This window comes from Dama dama, chromosome 1, assembly GCF_033118175.1.
Source record: "Dama dama isolate Ldn47 chromosome 1, ASM3311817v1, whole genome shotgun sequence".
NCBI classification, from domain to species: Eukaryota; Metazoa; Chordata; class Mammalia; order Artiodactyla; family Cervidae; genus Dama; species Dama dama.
In genome coordinates, this window is record NC_083681.1 from 28849203 (window position 1) to 28876552 (window position 27350).

Here is a 27350-nt window from a genome sequence, read left to right on the forward strand (position 1 = left end):
CCCGAGACTGAGCAAATTGAGAGTAAAGATTCTGGCTTGTTCATGTCTGTGTGTCCATCACCTGGCTTGCTGTGGAACTAAGGAAGTGCATGGGTGTATTTTGCTGAGCAGTTGAGAGGATGAAGGGCTTCCCTGGAAGCTGAACTGGCGAAGAATCCCCTGCAATGCAGGAGACCCCGGTTCAATCCTGGGGTTGGGAAGATCCACTGGAGAAGGGATAGGCTACCCACTCCAGTATTCTTGGGCTTCCCTGGTGGCTTAGATGGTAAAGAATCCACCTGCAGTGCAGGAGACTTGGGTTTGATCCCTGGGTTAGGAAGATCCCTTGGAGAAGGAAATGGCTACGCACTCCAGTATTCTGGCCTGGAGAATTCCATGGACAGAGGAGCCTTGTGGCTAAGTCCATGGGGTTGCAAAGATTTGGACACAACTGAGTGACTTTCACTTTCTCTTGAGAGGATGAATAGGTGAGTGAGTGAGTGAGCCACGCTGGGACCGGAGGATATGCTGTCAGGTCTCATTGTGCTTCTTTCTTTCCTGGATTTTCCCAGGTCCTAACTAGAGTAGATACTTGGTCCCTGCTTCAGCTGGTGAATTGAAAATCCCCATATGGACCAATCATAATGTACTATGACTTGGAAGAGTTTATTTTTACTTTATAATTGATTATAAATGTCAACAAAAAAAGGGATTTTCTTCTTTGACATGTCCTGGATTTTCAGACACTTCCCTTCTGATCTTTATGTGTTTCTTTGAAGGAGTGGGAGTTTTTAAGCGCATTTTTTTTTATAACCTCTTTAATATAAATAGGCAACTCAGTGTGATGGGGGGAAAATGTCTGGAGTGGGAGGTGTTACATACACTCCCCACCTCTGTCTCTAGCATCCCAGCAGATTTCGTTCTTTTTGCCACATGGAGTGTTGGAGTCCTGTGTTCTAGCCTCAGGCAGGAACTGGGGCTTTTCGCGGTGGGGAAGGTTCGTGTTGGGGATGAACGGGAGTTTCAGGACAGGCAAAGCTGTCTCTGATTGCCATACCCTTTAAAATGGCTTTTGTCCCAGTTTATTGGTAGGGCTCAGATGGTAAAGAATCTGCCTGCAGTGCAGGAGACTCAGGTTTGATCCCTGGGTCAGGAAGATCCCCTGGAGGACGGAATGGCAACCCACTGTAGTATTCTTACCTGGAGAATCCCACGGACAGAGGAGCCGGGCAGGCTCCGCTCCGTGGGGTTGCAAAGAGTCAGACACGACTTAGTGACTGAACAGCAGTAGTGTAGACCTTGGGTCCTCTGAACTGCCTACCTCTTCCAGCTCTTGGGCATCTCGGGCTGCCCGAGATGGAGGGCTTATCCTATGGTTTGTTCTACCCTGTCTCGCTGTGAACAGTCACTTTGCTCATGATTCCATGAGAGGGCAGTAGGATGGCAAGAATGCCTCTCTCTCTCCTTCCCCCTCCTCTCCTGCCTTCAGCTTAAACCCATTTCTAGTCTATTACAGGATCAAAAGCGCTAGGTTCCTGGAACAGACACTAAGAATGGAAGGGAGTGAAAGAGGGAAGGCTGAAGGGTAGGCGAGCAGGCAGCAGGTGGCCTTGTGGAGCTGGTGAAAAGCCCATCAGCAGATCAAAGGGGAGGGAGGGAGCTGCGCTTAGAAATAACAGGATGATGTCAGTGTGATTGGAAAGCGCTAACCACATCACCAGGGAGCAGTGCAAAGAGCTGAGACGGACTGGGTGGGAATGAGACGTGGGAAAGAAACCAGACTGACGTTTGGCTTGGTGGGGGTCTCCCCAGCACAGGATCAGTGCAAGGACGTTGTGTTCAGCTCCCCCGTTCCGCACCCCTGAGCCCCCGTGTGGATCGTAGGGCCCCTGCCTTTGTGTTCTGGGCCACAGGAGGGGGACTGCGGCATGGAAGACCTCAGAGCTTTTGGGGGGTATGTTCAATATTCATGAACCGATTCTTACAGGCACTCTCCTGCACCCTCCCCCACCCCCCTTCATGCAGATGGCAAGATCTTTTTGGAATAAACAGCAGGAATGTGCCTTGAGACACTCAAGGACCAGGGGCTGTGACAGGAGGAAACAGAAGGAGCATGGTTGAGCTGGGAGTAGGGCTGTGCTGGGGGTGTGTCCCTGTTCTCACCCGGGTACCCCATAGGACGCTGGTGCAGGGGGCCATGTGCAGGGGCCTGGGCGTGCGTCCTGGGTGGGGCCTCAGGCCATGAGCCCCGAGATGGGATGAGGAGCAGCGGTGGAGAGGAGCATGGAGTCGGCTGGGTTTTCCAGGCATTTAGCTCCCATTCATCCATTTGTGGATAATCCACAACAGATGCCTCTGCCTCTACCGTCTTCCCCCGCAAGATGTCCCTCTGCCCGCCCTGTCATTGCAGTTAGTTGACGTGGGCACGGGGAATGCAAGTTCATTTATTTTAATGTTAGCCATGTTTTAATATTTTACTGTTTAGATAGACAGAATAGGTTCAGCTCTGTCATGGAACACTCTTCTTTTTAAGGCTTGAGAGTGGCATAGCCTGGGCCTGACATTCTTGCCGTCTGGCCATATTCTCTCATGTGTAAGAATGGGAATCTCCATGTGGATCTGGTGTCCTCTGATTTTTGATAGCATACTTGTTTTTCCATCATCCTGAATATCCATAGTTGACTTTTATTTAGCTATTTTCCATCTCATAACCACCGTGACAAATATAATCTGATCTCTGTATAGCTTTGTAGATACCACTTTACAGAGTAGGAACTCCTCTCTCTGTGTTGATGCACTTAATCATTTTAAAAAATCGAGTCCCAAACATTGACTGAGCATCTTGTATGTGCTAGAAGGCACTGAGGATATTAGGGAGCTGATGTGGTGGGGGTGACAGACAAGGAAGTTAGCCTTTATAATACAGTAGTGGTTGTGCAAAAGGATGGGGCAGGCTGATTTCAGGAAGGCTTCCTGGAAGAGGTGATGCTGTCAGGACCAGTGGGAGCTTGTCAGGGTAGATTCTGTGTGTGTTAGGGATACGCACAGCAGAGCAGGGAAATAGCGTGATGTTTGTTCGCAGGCAGGATGTGTGTGGCTGGAGATGACCTCAGAGGAGCAGGCAGGGCTTGTTGAGAAGGGCTGTGAGCCGTGCGAGGAGATGTGAACTTTTGGTCTGATACCCTCTCTGTCCTCCAATCAGAGGTCTGTTGCCTGTCTTTCATCAGGAGATGAGCATGGCCAGGGCAGATTGGGCCTGCTCACTGAGTCAGACACCTTTCACTCCCCGCAAGACACCCCCACATTCTTCTTCTCCATAAGATTTTTCATGAATTTTTGTTGGATTATAGTTGCTTTGTGATGTTGTGTTCATTTCCGCCGTACGGCAAAGTGAATCCGCTCTGTGTTTACACGGGTTCCCTCCCTCTGGATTTGCGTCCCATTCAGGTCCCCGAGAGCCCCGAGCTATGCTGGGCAGCACGCTGCGGTTCCGTGTGCGGTTCTCGTTAGTTACCTGGTTTTTACGTAGCATCAACAGAGTATATATGTCAGTCTTAACCCCCCTCCCTGCTTGGTATCCATACATTTGTTGTCTGTGTCTGTCTCTCTTTCTGCTTTGCAAATAAGATTACCTGTACCCTTTTTCTAGATTCTGCATATATGTGTTAATATACACTATCCATTTTTCTCTTTCTGACTTACTTCACTCTGTATAACAGTCTCTGGGTCCATCCATGTCTCTGCAAATGGCGCAGTTTCATTCCTTTTTATGGCTGAGTAATAAAGAGTCCGTTGTATACATGTACCACATCTTCTTTACCCACATCCTCCGTGAGCCCCCGACCAGTCACTGCGTGCTGGCCACTGCTGAGAGCTGGCCGATGTGGGGACACCGAGGTGAGGAGGCCTGGCCTTGCCCTGGAGAGGCCTCTCAGAGGAGGGAGGAGCTGACTGTGTGGATCTCCTCCACGCTGCAGTTGGGGTGTCGGGAGGGTGGACGGCACTGGAGGGCACTGTGCTTTGGTGCTGCCAGGGCGTGAGGGAAGCCCACCCCTTCTCTGTTCAGCCTCTGCTTCCCTCCCTGGGCGCAGGCTGGGGGCTGATGACAGCATCATCACTGTGTCCCGTGTCCTTTGCTTCTGGCAGTCAAAGCTCATAGCCAGGGCCACCGGGGACATTTCACTTTTCTCCAGACCCAGCTGAATTCCTTGAGGGCAGGATCGGTCTTCATATTTGGGTCCCCATGGCAGGGTTGAGAAGGTGCTCAGTGAATGAACGTGTGGGCCTCATCATAAAACATGAGGTATCAGGAGCTCCCTGGTGGTCTAGTGGCTAAGACTCCACATGTTCCCAATGCAGGGGGCGTGGGTTCCTTCCCTGGTCAGGGAACTAAGATCCCGCTTGCCGCAGCTAAGAGTTTACATGCTGCAATTTAAAAAAATTGAAAAAGATCTTGCATGTCGCAATGAAGATCAAAGATCCTGCCTGCCACATAAGACTGGTACAGCCAAATAAGCACACGAAAAAATGAGTTAGCGTTTATGGAGTGCTTGCAGTGTCCAGGTACAGTTCTCTGCTCTTTACTCACTTAATGAGCGTTAACTCATTTAATCTTCCTAACAACCCTATGAGATAGGCTTTATGATACCTCTCATTTTAGGGGAAGAAACTGAGGCACAGAAAATTTAGTTTCCACGAGGTCCCTGGAAGCATGGAGCCAAGATTTGAAACCTGGGTGTTCTGTGTCTGAAGCCAGGCTCTGAAAGCACCCTGCTGTTTCTCTCTCTTAACCATCCTTGGAAAGTTTGGGTGGGCTTGTTGGTCGACTACCAGACCCACAGTGGGTGGTCACAGCTTTGGGTTCAGTGGATCCTTTTACAGACAGACGGCATGGGTGAATGCTGGATTTGGGGCTTCTCCTTGGCCCTCTGGACTCTGGTCATCGGGCTTCTTGTTGGAGTCTCCAGAGTTGGGGGTCAGGAGGTCTCAAAAGTCACTGTTCACACTGATGGCTCAAGTGTCAGGCCAGATGTTTTCTGGGAGAAGGTCTTCTTTGCCTGAGCCCAGAAGAGATTGCTGGCTGTGTTTCCAAGGGCAGGGTCCTTTTCTTCTTGTGGCAGATCTAAACGTTTTCCTAGGTCTCTTCTCTAGGTCTTTCCCATGGGGTTTGTGAGTGAGAAGCAGGGTGGGCAGCTGTAGAGGGGTGCTGCTCCCATCTCCTTTGAAGAGAACCCGCAGAGGGGACCTTGGTGGATTGACGGCCTGCAGCTCCTGAACCATTGATCTGCCCCGGCTCGTGCCAAGGCTTGGCTTGTTGAAGGAGTTGGTGGTGGTGCAGCAGGTCCCAGAGTAGGGCCATTTCTGCCTGGTGACTGCGGGGCTCTCCCCAGGGCTGGAGGCCCTCTCAGACCTGGTCTGTGGTCCAAGGCGCTCCTACTCGGGCCCCTGCCTTCCCTTTCTCCTGCCCCAGATCTCAGACCTGTGTTCCCAGGCCTCCCCCCACCTCCCAGGCCCTCTGTGGGCATTTCCCCCATCAGTCTCCTACCCTCACCCCATCTGGCACCTCGTGCCCACAACACTCACTGGACAGTCCTCCGACAGAGGAGCCTGACCCCTGGGCTGCTTGTGTAGCCTCCTGGTGGGGGTGGGTGGGTGCTTTAGGGAGAGAGCTACCCTCGCTGCTATGGAGGAGGGGCACCCTCCCGATCTTTCTTCCCTGCTGCCTTTTATTTATTCATTTTCCTGCTGCCTTTAAAAATGAAAAACAGAAGCTCTGGACCTTTCTCTCGTGTGGTTCTCTGTCCTCATTGTCAGAAACAAACATTGACTTCTGAGCCTGCGGTCGGTTTGGCTAGTGGGACTGGAACAAGACAGATTTATTACTTGAGGATGTGATGGGTGGTTGCAGAGTCAGGCACTGTCCAGGGCACTGGATTCCAAGCCCTTCAGTGGACGGGCGTCAGGTTGGGTATATCCAGGTCAGCGTGAAGTTCAGAGTCAGTGGATCTGGGCTGGAGCCAGGAGTCTGTTTTTAAAAGCTTTTCAGGTATGGGATAACCATTGGTTTCAGAACTGCAGGCATCAAGGAACAATGGCAGTTCTGCCTTATCAAGTCTCCAAACTCCTTGCATTAATTCCTGACGTCTTCCCTTCTGACGTGGTTGGCTGCTCCCTAGGAGTCTCCAAGAGCAAGTCAGCCAGAGGAGAAGGACATTTCTCTTGATTCCGATGCTGCCGGCCCCCTCACTGCTGGCAAGCCCTCCAGCCAAGGTGCAGACAGCAGCCTGAGCAGTGCTGACGGCAAAGAGCAACAGCGAAGAGAGGCAAGTTGGCTTCCAGAAAAAGGAAAGAATGAGAAGAATGATCCTGGGACATCCAGAAGTGTCGTGGACCCCGGAGGTGATCAGCTTGCCAATGCCACTGAAAAAGAGGCACCAGAGGACCCAGTGGACGCAGGAGAGGAGGGTTCCAGGAAGGAAGAGGCAGCTGAGGAGCCAAAGAAGGAGGCCTCTGTCCCGAGAGAGAGCAGATCAGAGGCGAGTGAAGTAAGTCACTTGGTCCTGAGGGCAGTTGCTGGCTCCAGGCCTCTGTGCTCTCTTGAGCCCGGAGCACGTTTCTCTCTTTTCATCTTTATTACTGAGTCAGAAGCTTCATTTGCAGACCCTGCAATGGGCTGTCAACATCAGCCAGAACCCTTAATTGTGACAAATATGCCCAGACCCAGCAGGCAGTAAAATCCTGAATGAAACTCCATACCTGCTGGCACTAGAAATTCAGAGCAGACATTTGCTTTTCCACGGGCACCCTCCTGGGATATTCATGCTCTTCTGGGCTCCCACTTACTTCCTCTCACCATTTCCCACCTCCCCCTCCTACTTCTTGACATCAGTTTTGGGTTATTCCTGGTTGCATCCTATGTTCCTAGAAAGAGAGGAAGCATGGAGGGAGGTGGGGGGGGCACATTTGGGAGTGTCCTGCCCCAGCACTGGTCAGTCAGGTTACAGGAAGTCTTGCTTGGCAAGATGGTCCAGTGACCCAGATGGACAGACGTAGGAGCCAGGGGCGAGAGCATTTGGCGTCTTCACTTTCCAGCCCTCAGTCCTGCTCCTCCTCCAGGGGGATGGTGAGGGAATTCATTAAAGAGCTTTTCACTGCTTCCTGGAAAAGATGCTCTCGTTATGTTTTTCTAGGAGAACATCAAACTTCTCCACCTCTGACTTTCTAACCACCTCCCACTCCGCTTCGCTTGGCTGTCCCTCCACGTGTAGAGTGTTGCCTGTGGGCTTCCCAGCCTGAGTGGGCTGGGGGCTGGGAATGGGAGGGTCCACAGGCCTCTTTCAGGTTTTCCAGAGGAGGTGGATTTCGGTTTGGGTTCAGCCCTGTGTGGGCGCCATGGAGACTGATAACGACCCTCTATCTTTTGCTCCGGTGACTTCTCTGTGTCTGTCTCCCCAGGAGTCGGAGATCAGTGAACACGTGAAGCAACTACAGCTCTCAGACTCCGCTGCTTCTGACCCCAAGTCTTTCCTTGGCTTGGTGAGTCTCAGTCTGAGATGGGGGTGCGGGGGTGCGGTGGGCAGCAGAGTAGTGATAAAGAGCATGTCTATGCGAGTTACTGTGGTTAAATAACTTGCCGAGCATCTCACAGCTTGTAAGTGGGGAAGTTAGGACTCAAACTTGGGTCCTGTCTAACTCTGTTTCCTCAGCTCGCCCTACCAAGGATAACACTACCTACTTTTTAGGTTTCTTGTGAGAAGAAAGTGGGGTAAAGCGTATATACATCATTAGCATATGACTATTAAACAGGCATAGCTGTTATTACTACTACTGCTCCTTGAACTGCCTGTGGGATCATACGAGATCATGGCTCTGGGCTCTTAACAAGAGCATTGTATGAGTGTAAGAGAGTCGGGACTGTGTGTGTATGTGTTTATGGGATCACTGAACTGTGGCAAGGAAGGACCAGTCCTCAGGCTCTGACCAAGAAGTGTGTTGTGGTGTGGTCATTTCCAAAGTGAAGACTGCTCTGGAATGCCAGCATCCATGGTGTCTTTGTTCCAGCCCTTCCACCTTCCACAGAGCTTCCCGAATCCTGGCTTCACTTGCCGGGTTTGTATCTAAGGGGAGTAGTCTGGGGTGCTTTTTGGCAGAGCATTTCTTCCAGAAACCACACTCCATCTGTTTGGAGGAGGCAGATCAAAGGGAAGGGATTAGTGGGAGAGGGTCGGGGATGAGCAGTAGTGATGCGAGGGGGTGCAGAGGAATTAGGCTGTGTGCTCAAGCCCCTTGCTGAGCCATGGGCTTAAGGAGCCAGATGGCAGCTGCATTGAGTGGAGTAGAACTCACGCTGAAAGGAAAATGTCATCCACAAAGAAAACCCACAAGCCAGGAAGGGGAGGCAAAGTCACTGTTGGCAGAAACCATCATGAAGAGTCACTGTGCCACAGAGCTCTCTGAAGCAAGGGCCCTGACCCTTCTCAGGGAGTTGCCCTGTGGAGAAGTGTGTCCGTCAGCATTTTTCTTCTTTATGGGAGTGGGTGGAGGAAGCCATGGCCAGCAGGACCAGACCTTGGCTGGGCATCCCGCCATTCATCAGGGCTGATGACAGAACTGTCCCTGTTAGCGTGCTGTCAGATAGCAATCCATCACCTAGCCCAGTGGGGCTCCTGGGTTCAGAGGGGGAGGTGTCCTGGCTCTGTGGCAGCCAGAGGGCAGCGGGGAGCTGGTACCTGCGTGGGCCCTTGCTGCCCGTCCTAAAGAGAAGCCAGTGGAGAAAGTGGTGCTGATTCATCCCCATTGTCCAGAGGGGCACCTGTATGGGAAGGGGAAACCAGCTGGGAGGAGCCTGGCAAGCCCTGTTTCCTACCCGCCCACAGATCTTCTGGGCACTTAGGCCTCCTGTTGGGCACCAGCAGGGAGAGACAGCTGGAAAGTGACATGCTTTGCAGCACATGTCAGGCAAAGAGCTTGGGCTCTGGAGTCGGCCCAGGACACATCTGACCCCCAGCCCTGCTGCTTAACAGATGGGCTTGACCTTGGGCATGTTACATGGGCTCTCAGACGGCTTCCTACTCTGTGAGATAAAAATAAGAGGACAGTCTCATAGGGTTACTTTCTTCCCCTGTAATTTGAGTATGAAAAATTTCAACCGTATGGAAAAATTAAAAGAATTTTATAGTGAATATCTATATACTCACCCCCTAGAGTCTGCAGTGAGCAGTATACCATAGTTGCTTTACCACATATCTTTCCATCTAGTCGCAGTTATTTTGAAGAAAAGCGAAAGTGTTAGTCACTCTGCCATGTCCTACTCTTTGAGACTCCATGGACTGTAGCCCCCCCAGGCTCCTCTGTCTATAAGATTCTCCAGACAAGAATGCTGGAGTGGGTTGTCATTTTCTACTCCAGGGGATCTTCCTGACCCACAGATCGAACCTAGGTCTCCTGCATTGCAGGCAGACTCTTTACTGTCTGAGCCACCGGGGAAGCCCAGTGTTATTTTAAAGATGAGATTAATGAGTAGGTATTGGAATGCTTGGCACAGTTTCTGGCACGTAGTAGGCGTCTTTCTGGAAGGTGGGAGTGGAGGAGAGGCCCTGATCTCTGGTGGGCACTGACCAAGATGGGGGGAGAGCTGACCTCCCTGTCTCCACCATCTCCAGGACTTCGGTTTCCGCAGCCAGATCTCAGAGCGCCTGCTGGATGTGGATGTGCACTCCTCTGTCCTGGGTGGAGCCCGCTGGGAGGTGAGTCTCTCTGGGGCTGGGCTGAGGCCTCATTTTTGGTGATAATCAAGAGCTGAGGCCTGCCCATCCCAGGGTGCATTTCTGGGAGTTTTCTCCCTTCTGATTCATCAAGGCAAGGCCCTGACTGTGCCTGTGATGGAGCTTCCAACGTTCGTGCTCTGTTGCTGCTGTGAATTAAGGGCATTCCCTGCCCCCCATCCTCCCTGTTTTTGTCTCTTCATCCATTCATTTAGCACCTGAGGGCCGACCATTTGTCCCTGTGCAAAAAAGCACTGTGCAGCTTGTGGATTTCAGGGCACTTCCTCACCTGGCCCATTCAACCTCTGCTCCCACATCCTCAGCCCACTTGCCGTGCCCTGGCTGTGCCCACCACTCGCCATTCCCCTGGGCCACACCGTCCACCGCTTCACCACCCTGCCTGCCGGCCGCCTCCCCTTGTGCCCTGAGAGCTCCTTCTTGGTCTTAGAGGCCCATCTCTGACGTCACCTCCTCCGTGCCGGATGGATCGGTCTTCCCCTCTGCTTCCCTTAGCGCTGCTGCTTTTCTTTTCTGGTTCTCTGTCTCCCTGGCCAGATGTAAGCTCTGGGCAGGCATGGGTGTCGTTGAACCCAGAGTAGGGGATAAAGGTGACTCAGACACAGATCCTATTCTCAAGGAGCTTGAAGCCAAGGTCATTTTTTCATTTTCTCTTTTAGTATTGAGGGATGGTTTAATATTATGAATCTTCTAACTATATTTCATGATATCTGTGAATCAGAGGGTGAAACCTGATCACTTTGAGATCAAAAGGTATTTGACGAAAATTTAATATTGATTTCTAAAAATAATAGCATTAAGGAAGCCATTTATTTAACATGATTAAAATGATTTTTTTCTCAAAACAAGCATCAATATCATGGTGAAACACTAGCAAATATTTGCAAACAAAACTGACAAGGGATTAATCTCTAAAATATACAAACAGATCATGTAGCTCAATAACCAAAAAATCAAACAACCCAATCCAAAAATGGGCAGAAGACCTAAACAGACATTTCTTCAAAGAAGACAGACAAACAAACAAACAAACAAACATTACCACTTATTTTAAATAAATACCAATTTTGAAACAAACAAAAAAACATTACCACTTATTTTAAATAAACACCAGTTTTGAAACAAAAAGACAGATGGTCAACAAATACATTAAAAGGTACTCGGTATCATTAATTATTAGAGAAATGCAAATCAAAACTACAATGAGGTATCCCTTTAGACCAGCTGGAATGGCCATCCTTTAAAAAAAACTCTGTAAAAAATAAATGCCAAGATCTTTTTGCCTCCTCTGTGGGATTATTGAGAGGAGAGCGGTTCTGACGTGTGGTCTCTGCGGGTTTGAGGGGGCGTTTCCTTTGGGTAAAACAAGGTATTTAATGTGAATCAGGCCTGGGAGCCCTTATTGAAGCCAGTCCTGAGGCAGGGTAGAGTTGTGAGTCCGGTTGATTGTAGCCTGACATGTTCCTCTCCTCTCATGGCTGATAAGCCTTCCTGGGCCACTGCTTAGCCACTGGGTCCCTGCTGGACACTGGATCTCTCCCCCTTACTGCCTGCCCACCGTTTGCAGCACTGGAGGTCTGTAAAGGCACAGACAAGGCCAGGTGGTGTTCGTCAGGAAGGGTTTGGAGCAGGTGATTGGTGAGGTTTTTGGCAGCAGGTAAGTGGGAAAGTTACCGAGTTGGCCAGGCAAGGTGATTTTCCACTGCTCTGACTCCAAAATCTGGCCAATATTAGAATCCTTAAGTGAAAGAAAGCGAAAGTCACTCAGTCGTGTCCGACTCTTTGCGACCCCATGGACTATACAGTCCATGAAATTCTCCAGGCCAGAATACTGGAGTGGGTAGCCTTTCCCTTCTCCAGGAGATCTTCCCGGGATCGAACCTAGGTCTCCCACATTGCAAGCAGATTCTTTACCAGCCGAGCACAAGGGAAGCCCTTGGGGAGGCTTTTAAAAAGACAGATTTCCTTGGGGTTTTTTTAAAAAGAGTGGACCACTGGGGAAGTCCCTGTGATTTACTTAAGTGAAGACTGAATCGTGAACAAAAACAAAACCCCAGAGCTGAGTTTAGGTTGGGAAACGGGTGTCTTGAGCAGTCTTAGGCCAGAGGCTTAGAACGGGCATGCGTTTCCTCGTTCTGAAGAGTGCCGATGTGCCTGATGGCCTTGCCTGGTTCCTTTGACTCCCTTTCTGGGGCAGAAAGTTCTAGGGAGCAAGTAAAACTCTGCTCAAAGGGCCTCTGTGTGGGTACTTGCCCAAGGTGTGCCCTTTTCTCTGGCTCAGGGCTGACTGAATTTCTAGCAGAAAGGTGAATCAGGAAGGAAATAGACATGGTCTGCAGCTCATCCTTTCTGATTCTCAGCCCCCCAATATTTATTATGATCACTGCACCTTGTTACCCATCTTATATTTTAGTTTGTGAAATAGATTGGCCTGTGGGAGGGGAGCTCTCTGCTGAGCATGGTGTGATCTGTAGGGAAGACAAGTTGCAAGTTGAGTCCTGGAAGGGGAGGAGGCGGGGCGGGAGAAGGACGCCCGCCCTGCCATTGTCTGCAGGCTCTGCCCGGCTGATGCGATCAGGAATGGCAGCGCTGGCAGGGAGCCCTTCTGCTGCGGGCACCGGGAGGCACTCCCAGGCAGCGTTTCTATTTTTAATGTAATTTGGGGGGAGCTGGCTTTTAGTTCAGACCCTGCCCTTCCTCACCCATCCAGATGGCAGAGCCGGCCACAGCTGCTGGGGCTCAGGCTGCCAGTGGAGAGACGTGGGGGGCTGCGGGCACGGGGCTGGGGACACGGAGGTGTGCCAGCGCGGCCGGAACCCCGCCGGGGAAGATGGAGTGGGCTGTCTCCAGCCCCACCTCTCCTGTTAACCCTCGTGTGCCGGAACAGACGGGGCCCCTGTGAGTGTGACAGAAGGAGTGCAGGTCCTAGGATGGGGACTGGCACTGGCGAAGCTGGGTTTCTTTTGTTCCCGCCCTCCCCCCCCCCCCCCCCCGGGCTGGGGGAGAGGAGGAGGAGTGTGAGGAGAGCTCATGTTTGTAGCATGCCTTTTTTGGGCCGGAGTCGGGCTTTAAAGTATATGATCTCATTTAATCCCCACTAAAAGCCCTGTACACTGTGGTTCACTATCTCATTAAAAAAAAAAAAATAATTTTATTTATTTATCTTTGGCTGTGCTGGGTCTTCACTGCTGCGTGGGCTTTTCTCTCCTTGTGGCAAGAGGGGCCCCTCTCTAGCCGTAGCGCGTGGGCTTCTCATTGCGGTGACTGGTGACTTCTCTTGTTGAATGTAGCACAGGCTCTAGGGTGCGGGGGCTTCAGTAGTTGCGACTCCTGGGCCCTAGAGCACAGTCTTTTTTTTTTTTTTTTTTTTTTTTAGAGCACAGTCTTAATAGTTGTGGCGCACAGGCTTAGTTGCTGTGGGCGTGTAGGATCTTCCCCCTTCAGGGACGGAACCTGTGTCTCCTGCACTGGCAGACGAGTTCTTTACCGCTGAGCCACCCGACCTGGGGATTGAACCTGTGTCTCCTGCGTCTCCTCCATTGCATAGAGCCACCGGGAAAGCCCAAGGGAAGCCCTGCGATCCCATTTTGTAGTGGAGGAGGTGCTGGAACTAAGGGTTAAGTCCAGGCTGACTGCACTGCTATACCCCTGTCACCTCACCCCTGCAGAAAATTGGTGAATGTATTAAGAATAGTCCTTTTCACCAGCTTGCTAACTTTGCCGAGACACCCAAAGTTTAAAATGAGGTTTGGGCCTGACTCTTTTCGTTTCTTCTTTGCACTGTCTGGCAGGTATAATTCCTGATTAGGAAGGGGGTGTCATTGTCTACTGATGGCACCTGGGTGTCGGGGGATCTCAGAATGGTGCAAAGGAGCGCTCCGTCTTCCTCCCTTCCGGTTGCCCTCATGGTGCCCTTCTCATCTGGAGTATAGCTGTCTCTCGTTTTACCACGTCTCCATCTCTCCAGGAGATTTCCTCTTTGATGCACTTTGTCTGCCATCCCCAGTCCTGCTCACTGAATTTCAGCATTCCCGATGATCAGTGGCTCTGGCGGTCGGGGGCCTGTGGATTTGGGGTGTTCACGGACATCTCTGCTTTCTCTCTGCAGCTGGCAGTGAATGTTTCCACCTGCAGGAGGCAGGATTTTCTTTTTCTTGTGTGTCCTCCTTCAGCCTGTGGCTTCTGACTCTGCCTGCAGTGGCTGTGATGTCTGACTCATCCTCCCCAGGGCAGCAAGGCCGGCTCTGGGAACAGCTGTGAGCCTGGGGGCTTAGCCAGAGCCGCAGGGGCTTCGTTGTACAGTAGACAGCCCTTCTCTTCTGCATCCCGAGTAGTCCTCTCCCACCAAGAGCCACCTCTCAGTGCCTCCTCCTGGCATGGGCGTCAACTGGAGGATTAAAGAACCCGATGCAGACCCCCTACCCCAGTGTACACTTTCCACTGCTGCTTGTCTGCAGGCCCAGAGGTTTGGAAGAGAAGACAAGGATGCCAGCCAGTCCAGCCAAGAGGAGCTGCAGAGCAAGCAGTCCGGAGGCTCAGAGAGGTACTGTGTGTGGGAGGCGGCCCTTGGGGACTTTGGGATGGCGTGGACTTGGGGCCAGAATTCCTGCCTTTGGCCTACATGCCTCAGTGTGCGCCAGTTATGAACTCACTGGATGGCCTTGCAGAGTTTGTGTGTGTGCGTGTGTGTGTGTGTGTGCGTGTGTGCGCACATGCACAGGCAAACCAAGACAGAAGTGGGAGGTACTGCTGCAGTGTTTGGTGGGACTTTGTGGCCACAGCACCATTGTGGGGCCAGGGCTCTGTCCTCTTCACCCAATTGGATGCAACCTCGTGTGTCCCTGGTCATGGGTCAGGGCTGGATAGTCTGCTAGAGGTCTGGGGGACCAGGCTAGAGGATCGGTGCTGCAGCTCAGAGCTCTGAGCCAGGCCTAGCCACATCAGAAATGGCTGCAGCTGTGTGTGTGTATATGAGAGAGAGAGATTGAGAGACGGGGGCTTCCAGCTTCTCAGGCCTGGGCCCACGAAAGAGAAGGGTTGCCACCCTGGCAGGGGAAGGGGGTGGTCATTCTACTTTTTGAAACTTGAAAAGCTATCAGCATTTTTACTTCCTCAAAGCTGCAGCTTCATGTATTTTCTATAGAGTGACCATTTGAGCCTGGCTTCTATTTTTCTTCCTCTTTTCTGCTTAATTCTTCCATCACTCCCCCCACTCCCAGACCCCAGGGATGGTGGGGATAGATACACCCGTGTATGCCCAGATGTCACTCCTGGGCCATGCAAATGCAGCCTCCAGACCTGGGAGGGCTGAGTCCAGTCCAGGCAGAGGGCGAGCTCAGTAGGGAGCTTGTCCGTCTTGCTTTTCTAGCTGTGTTGCCCTCCATGGGCTCTCCATGGAGGTGGGGCCAGGACTGGGGTCCAGCCTGGAGGCGGCATGGACCTGGGTCCACATACTCCACTCTACAGTTCTCCTGCTGCTGTCCAAGTGGAGGCCCTGACTCTGCTCTCTGCTCAGGTTATCTCCCCCTCTTCTGCGTGAGGAGCGGCTCCAGAGTCTCCTTCACAGCCAGGCCACCGATGAAGGGCCTCCGCAGGCCCCAGAGGGGCAGCCTGAGCGGAAGGAGGCAGCAGAGCCTGAGGAGGGCTCTCTGGGCAGCTCCCCACCCTCTGTTTCCCTGCAGAGGTAAGGGCCGGCCGGAAGCCTCCCAGGTTTGGGGGGCAGTGGGTCTGGAGAGGTGGGGAGAGCAGGGGGCGGGTTTGCAGCCTAAGCAGCAGCAACAGAGGTTTCTGGTTAGTGCTTCATAAAAACTGAGGAGGGAGGAAATCTGCCTCTTCCTAGTCCGCAGCCTGCAGCTCCAATCGGGGTGCACAGACTGGTTAGGGGAGCTTAGAAGCTCTGGCACAAGGAAGTATCTCTTCTAACCCAGCCGCCCCCTGCCAGGGGGTGGGGCAGAGTCTGCTGTCACCCGGGCTGGGCAGTTCCTGCTGCAGGGCGACCATGTCTCCTGGTCCCCACCTGCCAGCCCCCTTCTTCCCCATGATCATCCCACTGCTAGTCATTCAGCAAGCCCTGGGGGTGGACGGAGCCCTGCTAGTGCTGGGCCCCAGGTCAAGGAGGTGAGGTGCCCTGGGCTTCCCCCAGGACGAGAAAGACGCTGGCCTTAGAGCTCACTCGGCTGGAATGAGTCACTGTGGAGGCAGAGCAGCAGCACCCACGGAGCCCCTGCTGTGTGGGGCAGTGGGCAGCGGAGCTGAGGCCCGGGGCCTGAGACCGCACGTCTTGCTGGGGCTGCCTCTTCCCTTGGCCCCAAGCGGGGTACACCTGGGAGCCTCTCACCTTCCCCTGGTTTTAACGCAGTTCCTTCCTTGTTGCTGTCAAGGGAGGTGCTCCCAAGCCCACCTGCCGCCCACGAGAGGGGCGAGGAACGGCGTCCCCAGGCCGAGGGGCCGGGCCCTGGGCAGGAAGAGCCCGAGGAGAAGGTGGCAGTCAGCCTCACCCCGCCAGGCTCTCCAGAGGTGTAAGGGCCAGTTTCCATGTCTGTCCCTGTCCTCCATCGTGTGGATTGCTTTAGTGCCCATCCCATCTTGGGTGGTGAGGAGAGGGTGCTCTGGCCCTGGCTCAAGGAGTGGAGTGGGGGGAAAGTGAGTGTACCCTTGGTTCTGTGTGCAGCCTTGACCCCTAAGCAGCCCTCAGGGCTCCCCTTGTCAGCCCCTAGGGTATGAGGCTGGAAGCGAGGGGGCAGAGTACCTGCTGGGTCGTTAGCAGAAACCTGGTCAAGCACGTTTTCCGCTCTATCAAGCATTGTTTTCCTTTAAAAAATTATTGCAGTATTTATGTACCTGGTTGTATGTACACATGAATTGTACAAGTCAATGAATGTTTATATACATGTGGACCATATCACAGGCTTCCCTGGTAGCTCAAGACAGTAAAGAATCTGCCTACAATGCAGGAGACCTGGGTTCGACCCCTGGGTCGGACAGATCCCCTGGGGAAGGGAATGGCTACCCACTCCAGTATCCTTGCCTGTAGAATTCCATGGACAGAGGAGCCTGGTGGGCTGCAGTCCATGGGTCGCAAAGAGTCGGACCTGACTGAGTGACTAACACTTTTCACACACCGTGTCACAACCTCCCAGATCTTTTAGAACATTTCTGTCCCTCCTGTAAGCTTCCTCGGGCTCCTCTCCTTTCAGTCCACCCACCCCAGATCACTACTCTTCTGGCTTCTGTCCCATAGATTCATTTTTCCTGTTCCCTGACTTCATTTGAATGGAATTATCCAGTACACAATATAGATCTTTTGTGCCTGGGTTCACAGCTCACCTACACTGTTGCACTTCTAAAACTTAGAAACCTTTTAGCTCTTCTCCCCATCTCTCTCCCCTTTTACAGATTAGGAAACTGAGGTTCAGAGGGGCAAAGGGATTTGCCCAAGGTCACATTGCTAGTCGATTGCAGAATTAGATCTAGATTCTAGTCTCTGGAGCCCTTGACTTCTGTCTCTTGGTCTGCAGTCACTGTGTCTTTTCCCTGTGTGGTGTCAGGGTTTCAGGGTGATATAGTTTTTCCTGCCTGTGAGCTGAGCAGTACTAAAGGATTAAGAGTCCTCAGGATTGGGGCTGACTGTTGAGCAGAGACAGGTTCACGCACTGATTACTCACAGTAAGTGTCGCCGAGGGCTGGCGGGACCGAGAATGCACATTCTCCTGTAGAGCTCTGTAGTGCTGAAGGAGTGATGTAGGGAAGGGCTGGCCCCCTTTTCAGGTGGTGATCCAGCCCATCCAGCGCTGGTGACAGCCCTGCCCCTGGGGAATGACATGGCTTTCCCTGGTCTCCTTGGTGGCTGTGGACAGCCAGATCAGGGTGCTTATGATGAGGACAGGAAGTGAGCGGGCTTCAGAAATAGGACCCTCTGGGCAGAGGTCAGGGGTCAGAGGGTGTTTTCGCAGGGCTTCTGGGAGAGAAGTTGGGCGGTGAGGCTCCTCCCGGCCACCCGGGCTGACAAGTCCTCTTCCCTGTGTCTCTCCTCCCGTCCCTGCGAGGCTGTCCCTGCTGGGCCACCCTCCCCTTGGCCCCACAGGTTCAGTTTACACGGTGCTCTTAGGAGATGTCTTCTGCTCCTTTCCTGGAGTCTTCTCAGGCTCTAGAACTTCCTTGCTATTGACCTTTACAGCTGGCTTCAGAATGGATTTGTTCTCTGGGTTTCGCGGGGGAGTGACACTGTGCCTCATTTGTATCCATGGAATTTTAATTTGCAGAGGTGACTGAGTGACAACACAGAGGGGCCAATGCCACTGAAAGAAGAATTTATTCCTTATGTTTCCAGAGAGAAGAGGGCAAGCCCTGCCAGGCGGGGCCACGTGGGGAAGGACCAGAGTTGGTCAGGAGGGGAAAGAAGCGAGAAGGAATTGCATGACCCGGAGCTCTTATTGGGGTTTTCTTGGGAAGCAGTGGGTGAGGCGGGGTGAGTACTCGAGCGATTGTAGCGGGGGAAGTTTGAATAATTTTGGATGGGTTTGGGCTCTGGGCATGGTCTCTGGTTGCCCGGGGCCCGGCCCTGGGTGATCTGGGGCATGGGAAATAGATTAAGAGACGGTAGGGGTGGGTTTGCTTAGGAAAGACATATTCCCTTTGCTGTCTATAAAGATTGCCTGGTCCGGGGAGGGGCACCCTCTCCTTGACCAGCCAACTTCTTCAGATATTGTAACACTGTAAAATATAGAGAATAAAAAACATGATTAGGAGAGTCTGTCACCGGCATGGATGTTGTCAAGCAGAATCAGGAGGGGTTAGGAGCACAGGGAGGTCAGAGTGCAGGCGGGGCCAGCAAGCAGCCACTGCTGTGTGTGCTTTATGGCTGGAAGGCCCGGGTCTGGGAAATAAGTGTATCCTTCCCTCTGTCTTCCCAGCATCCTTCATGAGGTGTTTGTAGAGAGAGAAGGCAAATGCATTAAAACCACTGGGCTGGAGAAAGAGACTCGCAGACTTAGAGAATGAACTTACGGTTTCGGGGAAGGGATAGCTGAGAGAGCTTGGGATGGACAGGTACATGCTGCTGTATTTACAATGGATAACCAACAAGGACCCACAAGTTTCATGTATAGCACATGAAACTGCTCAGTGTTATATGGCAGCCTGGATGGGAGGGGAGTTTAGGGGAGTATGGCTGAGTCCTTTGACTCTCCACCTGAAACTGTCACAGCACTGTTAATTGATTATACCGCAATATAAAATCAGCTTCCCTTGTGGCTCAGATGGTGAAGAATCTGCCTGCAATGCAGGAGACCCGGGTTTAATCCCTAGGTCAGGAAGATCCCCTGGAGAAGGGAATATTCTCCAGTATTCTTGCCTGGACAATAGAAGAACGTGGTCGGCACAGTCTATGGGGTTGCAAAGAGTTGGACACAACTGAGGGACTAACTAACACTTCAGTATAAAATAAAAAGTTAAAAAACAAACAAAAACCACTGGGTTGAAAATGAGTGGAGACAGAATCCCTGATAGCGATCCGAGTTTTAGTGGTGGCACAGCCGCGTCAGGACCCTGGGTTACCACAGCCCTCCACCCTCTCCTCCCTCCCTGCCCGTCCCTCCTCGCTTTCCCTCGTATGTCTCAGAGTAACTCGGCCGGCAGCCTGAAACGACGTTCTGCTGAGCCTCCTCTTGGCCACTCGCTGTTGGAAACTGGGTCTCACTGATGGTGATACTTGAGGAGTGGCCTAGAAATCGGACCTGCCTCTTCCCCTGGAGGCTTTGACTCCCCAGGCGTGTCATAGATCTTTCAGGCTCACTGTTGACTGCATTGGACCTAAGCTGGGAGTTTGGGATACTCAGTCTTGAAAACAGGGACACAGCGAAGAGGCCCGCTGGAAAAGCAGCCCCGATCTGCCTGCATGCCAGGCGTGCAGGCAGGCTCACCGATGTGTGCAGCCTGGGTGCACGCGGTCACGCTGGCTGGTGCTCTATCTCTTCGCAGCATCTGTCCCTAGGGCCCCACATAGCTCCGCAGCCCGCAGGGAAGGGAGGCATTAAAAGGTACTATCTCAGGGAAAAAAAGATGTTTTCAGCTCAGGTTGGAAATGAGTTGGAGGGTTGATGAGGCGGAGAGCTGTGGCGGGGTTGGGGGGAGGCTCTTCCCAGGGCAGGATTCTCAGAGGAGGTGGCGGCTACATCTTACATCTGCCTCAGTCTGGGCTGCGACAGGGGACTGAGAGGAAGCGGGAATTAGAAGGAGGGAGACGGGCTTGGGAGCAGAAGGGAGCTGAAGACAGAGCTCAGGACCATTTCTGGTCTGAGTCACGATTTTAGGAAGGATCTCAATTTTTCAGAGACTTGGGTAGCCTTTTGTGTGTTTCTTCTGTCTCTGGCCTCAAGGGGGCTGGAAGGGAATTCCAGAGCCCTCGTTTCCTTCTGCTGTGCTAGTCTGATCCCACCCGCCGCCTTCCATCTGCTGCAGAGCAGGGGCTGAGGGCAGAGGGGCTTCTGCATCCCTTCTCGGACCCTGTCCCCACTCCTCCTTGATTCAGACCCTGCCTGCATGCTGCTGTGGTCCACTCGGCCATGGTGCCAGGCCCTGCCACAGGCTGATCATCGCGGGAGAAGGTGGTGCTTGCGTGGCCAGACCAATTTCTAATGTAAGATTTAAGGACCTGGGACTGCACACGCGTCCTTGCCTTTAGGAAAGCCACTCTGGGAGGCAAAATACTTTATCCCACTTATGTTTCCATTGCTTAAAATGTTCTTGGGGTTTCTCTTTGGCTGTTTCCTTCAAGAGCCAAAATATGCGCAACAGAACAAGCTTCATGACTTTGTAGACATCTCTTTAACCAATCCCATTGTTCCTTATCTAACCACCTGCCTTTTGCATCCCAGTCAGAATTCCTTTTACCCATTTTCACACGGTGAATTCACTCTAAGCATATGAAGTTGTGGCACTGTTGAGGAGATACGGAGCCTGGCATTTTGGATGTGCCTCTGCTACTCTCTCTGGCTTAGGGAAGGGTCTCCTGCCTGGCTCTCTTGGCATTGTGGAAAGAGGTTGGGCATTCCTGGTCCTCCATGGACTATTCTGGGCCTCAGGGCTAGGAGACATGCTGCTGCTGCTTCTGCTGGCTCATAAGCATTGACTGCTGTTCAGTTTTGAGAGTCAGAGAGCAGCCTCTGGGGACTTCCCAAACTGCTGGCATGAGCCTCAAGTAACAGGGAGAGCCCTGGTAGGAGACGGAACCAGGGCCATGAACCCACTCGGGAGGAGCCCATGAGGTACAGAAGTTTGCCCTCTTCTCCTGCCGCCAGCTCCTGAGCCATGTCTCAGGGTGTTCACTCCGGCCACAACCTACCCAGTCCCCTGAGAGCCTCCTATGCGTCATCCTACTCCTTAGGCACTTAGGCCCTCCCTCACATAGCCACAGTAGAGCTTATCATATAGAATAGGGGTCTCCAGCCTCCAGGATCTGATGCCTGATGACCTGAGGTGGAGCTGATACGGTAATAATAGAAATAAAGTGCACAGTAAATGTAATGCACGTGAATCATCCCCAAACCACCCCCCCCAACCCCTGATTTGTGGGAAAATTGTCTTGCATTAAACCAGTTCCAGAAAGGTTGGCCAGAAAGGTTGGGGGCCGCTGCTCTGGAACAGATGCTGCCCTTGTGTTCGAGAGGGTGGCCTTGCTGCTCGCCCTCAGGCAACCTGACATGCACGTACGACTCCTGACCGGGGGCCCTCTGTTAGGGCTCCATGTGGGCTGTTCAGTATCTGTATAAACCCTGGTGCCAGAAGGTTGGTGAACAGTAAACCGAGTGAAACGCTGCTCCCGCCCTTGGCAGGCGATCTGCAGAGCCCGTGGCTCCCCGGGAGCAGCTCTCAGAGGCCGCGCTGGAGGCCACAGAAGAGGTGGTGGCCCGAGAGCTCCAGCACGAGCAGACACGGCTCCTGGAGTCCAAGCGAGAGAAGATGCAGCGGCTGCGGGAGAAGCTGTGGCGAGAGGAGGAGGCGGAGGCCCTGCAGCTTCACCAGCAGAAAGAGAGGGCGCTCAGGTACTGCCGCCCCCTGGCCCAGCCACGCTGGCTGCCACGGGGATGCCTGGGCCCCTCCAGGACGACTCCTCCCTGGCCCAGGAGGAGGGGTGGGCTCCCTGGCCAAGACCCGTGCCTTTCCTTTTTTTGGGAAGGACTTGAGAGGCATGATAGTAATGGGGATGGCTGGTGTGTTTTGAGAGATTACTCTGATCCATGTGCTTTATGTCTGCTAACCCGTTCAGTCCTTGGAACGGCCCTTATGAGGTGTTGTCATCGTCTATTTTGTAGAATTTATAATATAGATGAAGAAGCTGAAGCACAGGAAGGTTAAGTAGCTTGTCCAAGGTATGGAGCCTCATAAGCAGCAGAGCCTGGATTAACAGTCCAGGTGGTTTGTCTCCAGGGCCTGTTTTGTTGTTGTTTTTTTTTTTTAAACACCATTCTTTATTTTTTTATTTTGGCTGCACCATGCAGCATGGAGGAGTTTAGTTCCCTGACCAGGGATTGAACCTGTGCCCACTGCAGTGGGAGCTCGGAGTCTTAGCCACTGGACTGCCAGGGAAGTCCCCTGTTTTTGTTTTTGAATAATTTTTATGTATTTTATTTTTGGCTGCACTGGGTTGTCATCATTTTGCACGGGCTTTCTCTAGTTGTGGTGAGTGGGGGCTACTCTCTTATTGCAGTGGAGCGCAGGGCCTAGGGCACGTAGGCTTCAGTAGTTGTGGTTCCCAGGCTCTAGGGCACGGGCTCAGTAGTTAAGGCACATGGCTCAGTTGCTCCTTGACGTGTGGAATCTTCCCGGATCAGGGATTGAACCCGTGTCCCCTGCATTGGCAGGTGGATTCTTGCTCACTGTGCCCCCAGGGAAGTCCCAGAGCCCGTTTTCTGAATGACTATGACGTCCTCTCTCCTGGGAGTCGGGGCCCTGTGGGGACCCAGTGAGATTGGTAGGGACCATGTGATAGGGTGTGAGGTGCTCTTGCCCAGGACCCAGAAGTTTCTGTTTGGGTTCCTACTCTTTGAATAGCTGACTGGCAGGCCCTCGACAAATGCAGCACGTAAGCTTAGGCTGGGCCTGTGTGTGTAGGATTGTGTGTTTCTGTGCTGGAGTTCTGGTTTTTATAGGAAAAGGCAGTTGAGGGCTGGCATGATGGCTCCACAATGAAGCGTCACCGGGTGTCCTTTAATCCCTCTGTCATCGTTAGTGCTGACTTTTACTCTCAGGCGCTCTTTACAGTCCAGTGTAGCTGCTGGATCTCCAGCCATCGTATCTATGTTCCAGGCAGGAAGTATAGGGGCCCCTTCTAGCTCATTCAGTCCCTTCGAAGGCACTTTCATGGGAACTTGACCCAATAATTTCTGTTTCTATCTCACTGGCCACTCCTGCTTGCAAAGGGTGCAAAGTTGACTGGGGAATGTAGTCCTCTAACTGGTCTCTGGGCCTGAGAGAATAAAATTAGGGTTCTCTTAGTAAAGAATAGTGGGAGAATGGATATTGAGAGGGTCATAAACCATCTTTGTCACAGTCCCAGGATGGGGAAAGTGCTACGAAAAGATGTTAATATGTTTCACTTACTTGGCAGTTAAGCTAAAGGCTGAATCTTGTCCTCTTGGACAGAAGATCCCAAAGTGCTGTAGACTTACTATTTTTATATCATACATGGCAAAGACTGTATAAAATATTTATGCTTAATTTAGAGAAACTAACAGAAAACCAGCACCCAACTGCCCGGAGGCTTGGGGACAGTCTCTCTCATTAGCCCAACACAGGCTCTGCTGACCAGGGTCCATCCTGTGTCATCCCTCCTGGGTCCCCCTGCCAGAGAGCACCCCAAAGTATAGATGGTCCCAGGCATCCTCCTCTTCTAGCCACCTGGAACTTGGGGAAGGGGCCTCCCAAATAGAGTCCGACTCAGCTTACCTTGAGAGGCAGTGCCTAGGAAGAAATACTGGTGGTATCTACCTACCAGGCTCCTCTCTCTCCCTGGCCACCCTGGGCTGTGCTGACTGCTTTCTGTCCCTTCCCGAACTCCCCAACTTCAGAGGGGCCTCCCAGAGCCCTCCTAAATTGTAGTGAAAACCAGCCTGTTGAAAAGTATCTGACTCAGGGCCTAAAACATGATAGTTGCTCAGTAAAAGCTGACTCTTGGTTATATTTTCAGTTGAAATCAGTACAGTGTTGGTGATCTTGACTAAGTGATTTCTCTGTGGGCAGTGCCTTGCCTGGCTTTCTTCCAAGTAGTTTGTCATGAGAACCCTGTTTCTATTTACACATGAGCCTTTCTGAGGGGTAGGGTCTCCTCTCTCCTGGGAAATTACCACTTGGTGGAAATTTCTGGAAACCACAGCGGACCTTGTAGCAAATATTTCTTGAATGAGAAGGCAGGAAGGCAGGCTGACGCTTAGTTTCTTAAGTTATGAAACAGACTGAGTTTAGTTGTAAGATGAAGAGAGGAGAGTGTTGTAAAATGCAGGACTTAACTGCTGAAGACCTTCCATTCTATGGTGATATGTGTAAAATTTAGCCTTGGGACAAAGAGAAAGGGTTTCTGGGGAATCTAGCAGGAAGAATCTTTAAATTTTCTATCATTACGGAAGAGAGCAGTGGTGTTGATAGTCGAAAATAGAGAATGATCCGGTCTTTTCTGGCTCTGGAATTCACTGCAGAAGGTTTTCCAAGAGATTGTCTTCTGAATCATGTTTTTCTCAGGCTTGAACTCCCTGAGTGTGCAGCACCGGTCACATGACAGCCCCTGGTCACGTGCGGGTCGCGCGAGGGTTGTCTGGTTGGGATGAGATGGTCACCATCTCGTTGGTCTGTGAATAAGGGACCCCTCACAGATAATCAGAACTTGCTTGTAGTTTGGGCCTGGGTGATACTGCCTAAATTCAGCCAGCACTCATGGAGTCCCTACTTCATTTCTGTTACTGTGCTTGGCACTTGGGAGATAGCAGATTTTAAGACAAGATTCCTTCTCTTGAGACACTCCCACACCTGTAAGGAAAACACACATACAAAGGCTGAATTATGGTGTGATGTTATGCATGGCACAGAGCGGCGTGGATAACAAAGGTCCCCATATAAAGCGTGATGGGAGCTAAAAGAGGATTGGTGAACTTGGAGAGAGTTGGAAAGGCTTCGAGAGGAGGGCGATGGGTGTTGAACAAGGAACACGGGTTTGTCAGATAGGAAAGGGGATTCTCAATGAGAGAACTGGCTTGAACAAAGGCCAGGAGGCAGGGAGGAGTGTGGTGGGGTTTGGAGGTGCTGGCTCATATGATGTGGCCAGAGCTAGGTTGGGGTCAGACTGGATCCAAGCTTGAGTAAATGCCTCCCACCTGGAGGCAGAGGAGAACCTTTGGCAGAAATGCTATTCTGGGATCACAGAGCCTGTAATCTGCTTCCTGTGGCAAAGGGCAGGTGGAGTTCATAGCCCCTCTCGCCCTGGGAGGTATTAAAGGCAGTAGGAGCCAGAGGCTGAGGTTAGGTTTGTTCTTAAGATGTAGGAAGCTTCACAAGTAGGCTCTAGGCTTTTGGAAACTGAGAGCCAGGGGTTAGGTGTAGAAGGGGGAAGGCCTTGTGGTCCCGCCAGCAAACTTGCCTTTGCTTTGCAGTTCCCTGAAGGAGCAGCTTCAGAGAGCCACCGAGGAGGAGGAGACCCAGATGAGAGAGCAGGAGAGCCAGAGGCTGTCCCGGCTCCGCGCCCAGGTGCAGTCCAGCTCGGAGGCTGATGAGGACCAAATCAGGTGAGTGCAGGCTGTTGGCAGCCTGGCCTCCCCGGAGGCTCTCCCCTCTCTGCACCCACACCCCTGCAACATAAGTGCCCAGACCCACCCCCACCTCCTTTTCTGCCCAGGGCTGAGCAAGAGGCTTCCCTGCAGAGGCTGCGAGAAGAGCTGGAGTCTCTGCAGAAGGCCGAGAGGGCCAGCTTGGAAGAGAGGAGCAGGCAGATGCTGGAGCAGCTCAGGGAAGAGATGGAGGCTTCGGAGAAGAGAGAGCAGGCTGCCCTGAACGCGGAGAAGGAGAGGGCCTTGCAGCAGCTGAGGGAGCAGCTGGAAGGGGAGAGGAAAGAAGTGAGTGCCCCCGTCCACCCCTGTGTGTCCCTGGGGAGGGGCTGGGTGCTGAGGAAGAACAAGAGCCAGCCTTGGTGCCCAGGGGAGCCAGTAGTGCGGGGGTCTGTGAGACGGGGCACGGAGATGTTGGGCTGGCCGTCTGGGCCCATGTGGAGCCCACTTGTCTCAGAGCAGATGCTGCCCTGGTCTCCACGGCGGACAGAGGGCACAGTGGGATCCAGAGGCCCCCCTCCAGGGCCTGCTGGGAGTTGTCAGCAGCAGAGAAGAAGTTTGAAGGGAAAGGACCCGGGGGTTTGGAAAGACTCCATGACTGAAAGATCTGAAACCAGACCAGAGGTCTTAGGACGAAGGTGCAGCGTCCCCGTTCTCGTCCCTGAGGGGCAGCTGTGATGACCTCTCATCTCTCCTTCCCACCCCTGCCTCAGAGCGAGAGGCCGGCTCACTCAGGGGGGTTTGTTCTCCTTTGTCCTTACTCTCTGTCCCTCCCATCCAGTGGTCTGTCTCTAGGTAAGAGGCTGAAGTAGGTAATAGGTCAAGTGGAACTGGTGTTTTATTTTGGTTCTGGGTGGAGTGTCAGTTCCCAGACCAAGGGAACCTATGGAGGAGATCACTGTGCTGCCTGTGCTCAGGGAGACGGTGCTGAGCCTCCAGGCCTTCTGGCCCTTATTCACAGGCAGGAGTGTGGCCTGGGTACTGTGGTTTGGCCCAGAGGCCCGAGGGTGGAAGGGCCATGACCAAGCCTCACTGAAAGGTTCCCTCCACTCTGGCCTCCATGTCCCCATTTGCTTGCAGACTTGAGGGACAGCTGTTTTGGAGGAACACAGACGTGCCTGCAGTTGCCCTCAGCCCTTTAGCTCAGGGGGCACTGGGGATGGTCTTCCTGGCTTTTGCTCGGCCCAGGGTCAGAGCCTGGCCAGCCTGCCCTGATCCTCATGGGCCCTGTGTTGCACCCCAGGCAGTGGCAGCGCTGGAGAGGGAGCACAGAGAGGAGCTGGAGCGGCTCTCCTCCTCGCTGGAGGCCAAGCATCGGGAGGTGAGGGGCGGCGGCCCTGCCTGCCGGGCAGAGCCGGGCATGCTGGTCCCCGGGCTCTGAGCCTTCACGGCTGGGCTGGTCGGCAGAAGAACTCACCCCGACCCCATCCCTGCCACTAGCCTCCCTCTCCTGCAGCCCTGGGGGCTGGGTCCCTGGGAAGCGAGTCACCCGCGGCCACTCTGTAGGGCGCTCTGAGGATCACACTGCCCGGTGTGGGCGCCTCCGCAGGTGGTCTCCAGCCTCCAGAAGAAGATGGAGGAAGCTCACCAGAGAGAGGAGGCCCAGCTGCAGGAGAGCCTTGGGTGGGCGGAGCAGCGAGCCCATCACAAAGTGTACCAGGTGCTGGAGTACGAGCAGGAGGTGAGTGCCGGTCTGCTCCTTTCGCTCTGCAGGCCCGTTGTCATGGACCGCCGGCTGAGCCGCTCTGGCCCGAGGGTCCTCTGCTTTGCTTTGGACGGC

General features: G+C 52.9%; 1 protein-coding gene across 8 annotated transcripts in view; it reads left to right on the forward strand.

The window, feature by feature from the left end:
- Positions 1-27350, forward strand: part of CEP164 (centrosomal protein 164) — a 71809-nt gene that overhangs the window by 34113 nt on the left and 10346 nt on the right. For 2 of the 8 annotated variants that reach the window (XM_061145104.1, XM_061145107.1), the window contains exons 8-19: positions 6156-6524; positions 7435-7515; positions 9642-9725; positions 14219-14304; positions 15277-15444; positions 16142-16279; positions 18091-18228; positions 21593-21802; positions 25400-25531; positions 25642-25858; positions 26814-26891; positions 27120-27251. In XM_061145104.1, coding sequence (XP_061001087.1) covers positions 6156-6524; positions 7435-7515; positions 9642-9725; positions 14219-14304; positions 15277-15444; positions 16142-16279; positions 18091-18228; positions 21593-21802; positions 25400-25531; positions 25642-25858; positions 26814-26891; positions 27120-27251 — 1833 coding nt within the window. The remainder of the gene's footprint in view (positions 1-6155; positions 6525-7434; positions 7516-9641; positions 9726-14218; positions 14305-15276; positions 15445-16141; positions 16280-18090; positions 18229-21592; positions 21803-25399; positions 25532-25641; positions 25859-26813; positions 26892-27119; positions 27252-27350) is intronic. The other 6 variants (XM_061145105.1, XM_061145106.1, XM_061145108.1 and 3 more) reach the window with 6 other exon arrangements.